Raw genomic sequence first — 348 nt, 5'->3', positions numbered from 1 at the left:
AAAGAAACACCAAGGGCTAGCGCTATAGTCCTTTCAGCGCCATCCACGTCATCTGGCTCCACCCCCCCCTTCCCAAATAAAAAACTGATTATTTGTAATATAATGTTCTAAATATGCACAATGGGATGAAAAGGTATCCTATTTGTGAATAAGCGTGTTTAGTTTTTCTTAAAACTTATTCGTCTTACTCATTAATTTTTGGTCGATTTCGTAAGCACTGAGGTAAATGTCCTAGCTGGTGATAAAAACGTGTCAGATACTGATCAGTAGTAGAAAGAGTACAGATCGGTTATTTCTTTGTCCCCGCTACCACAAATCACATTTTGTAAATTCGTCATTACTTTCCAT

The 348-nt window shown here is 37.6% G+C and overlaps 1 protein-coding gene across 1 annotated transcript in view; it reads right to left on the bottom strand.

Annotated features, from left to right (window-relative positions):
* The window catches only part of LOC101862233 (atrial natriuretic peptide receptor 1), a 43,065-nt gene extending 42,717 nt beyond the window's left edge, over positions 1-348 (bottom strand). The window contains exon 1 of the mRNA XM_035969975.1: positions 342-348. Within this exon, the coding sequence (XP_035825868.1) occupies positions 342-348 (7 nt within the window). The remainder of the gene's footprint in view (positions 1-341) is intronic.

The sequence above is a fragment of the Aplysia californica genome, unplaced genomic scaffold, assembly GCF_000002075.1.
Source record: "Aplysia californica isolate F4 #8 unplaced genomic scaffold, AplCal3.0 scaffold00009, whole genome shotgun sequence".
Taxonomy (NCBI): Eukaryota; Metazoa; Mollusca; class Gastropoda; order Aplysiida; family Aplysiidae; genus Aplysia; species Aplysia californica.
This window is presented reverse-complemented; position numbering and strand designations above follow the sequence as displayed.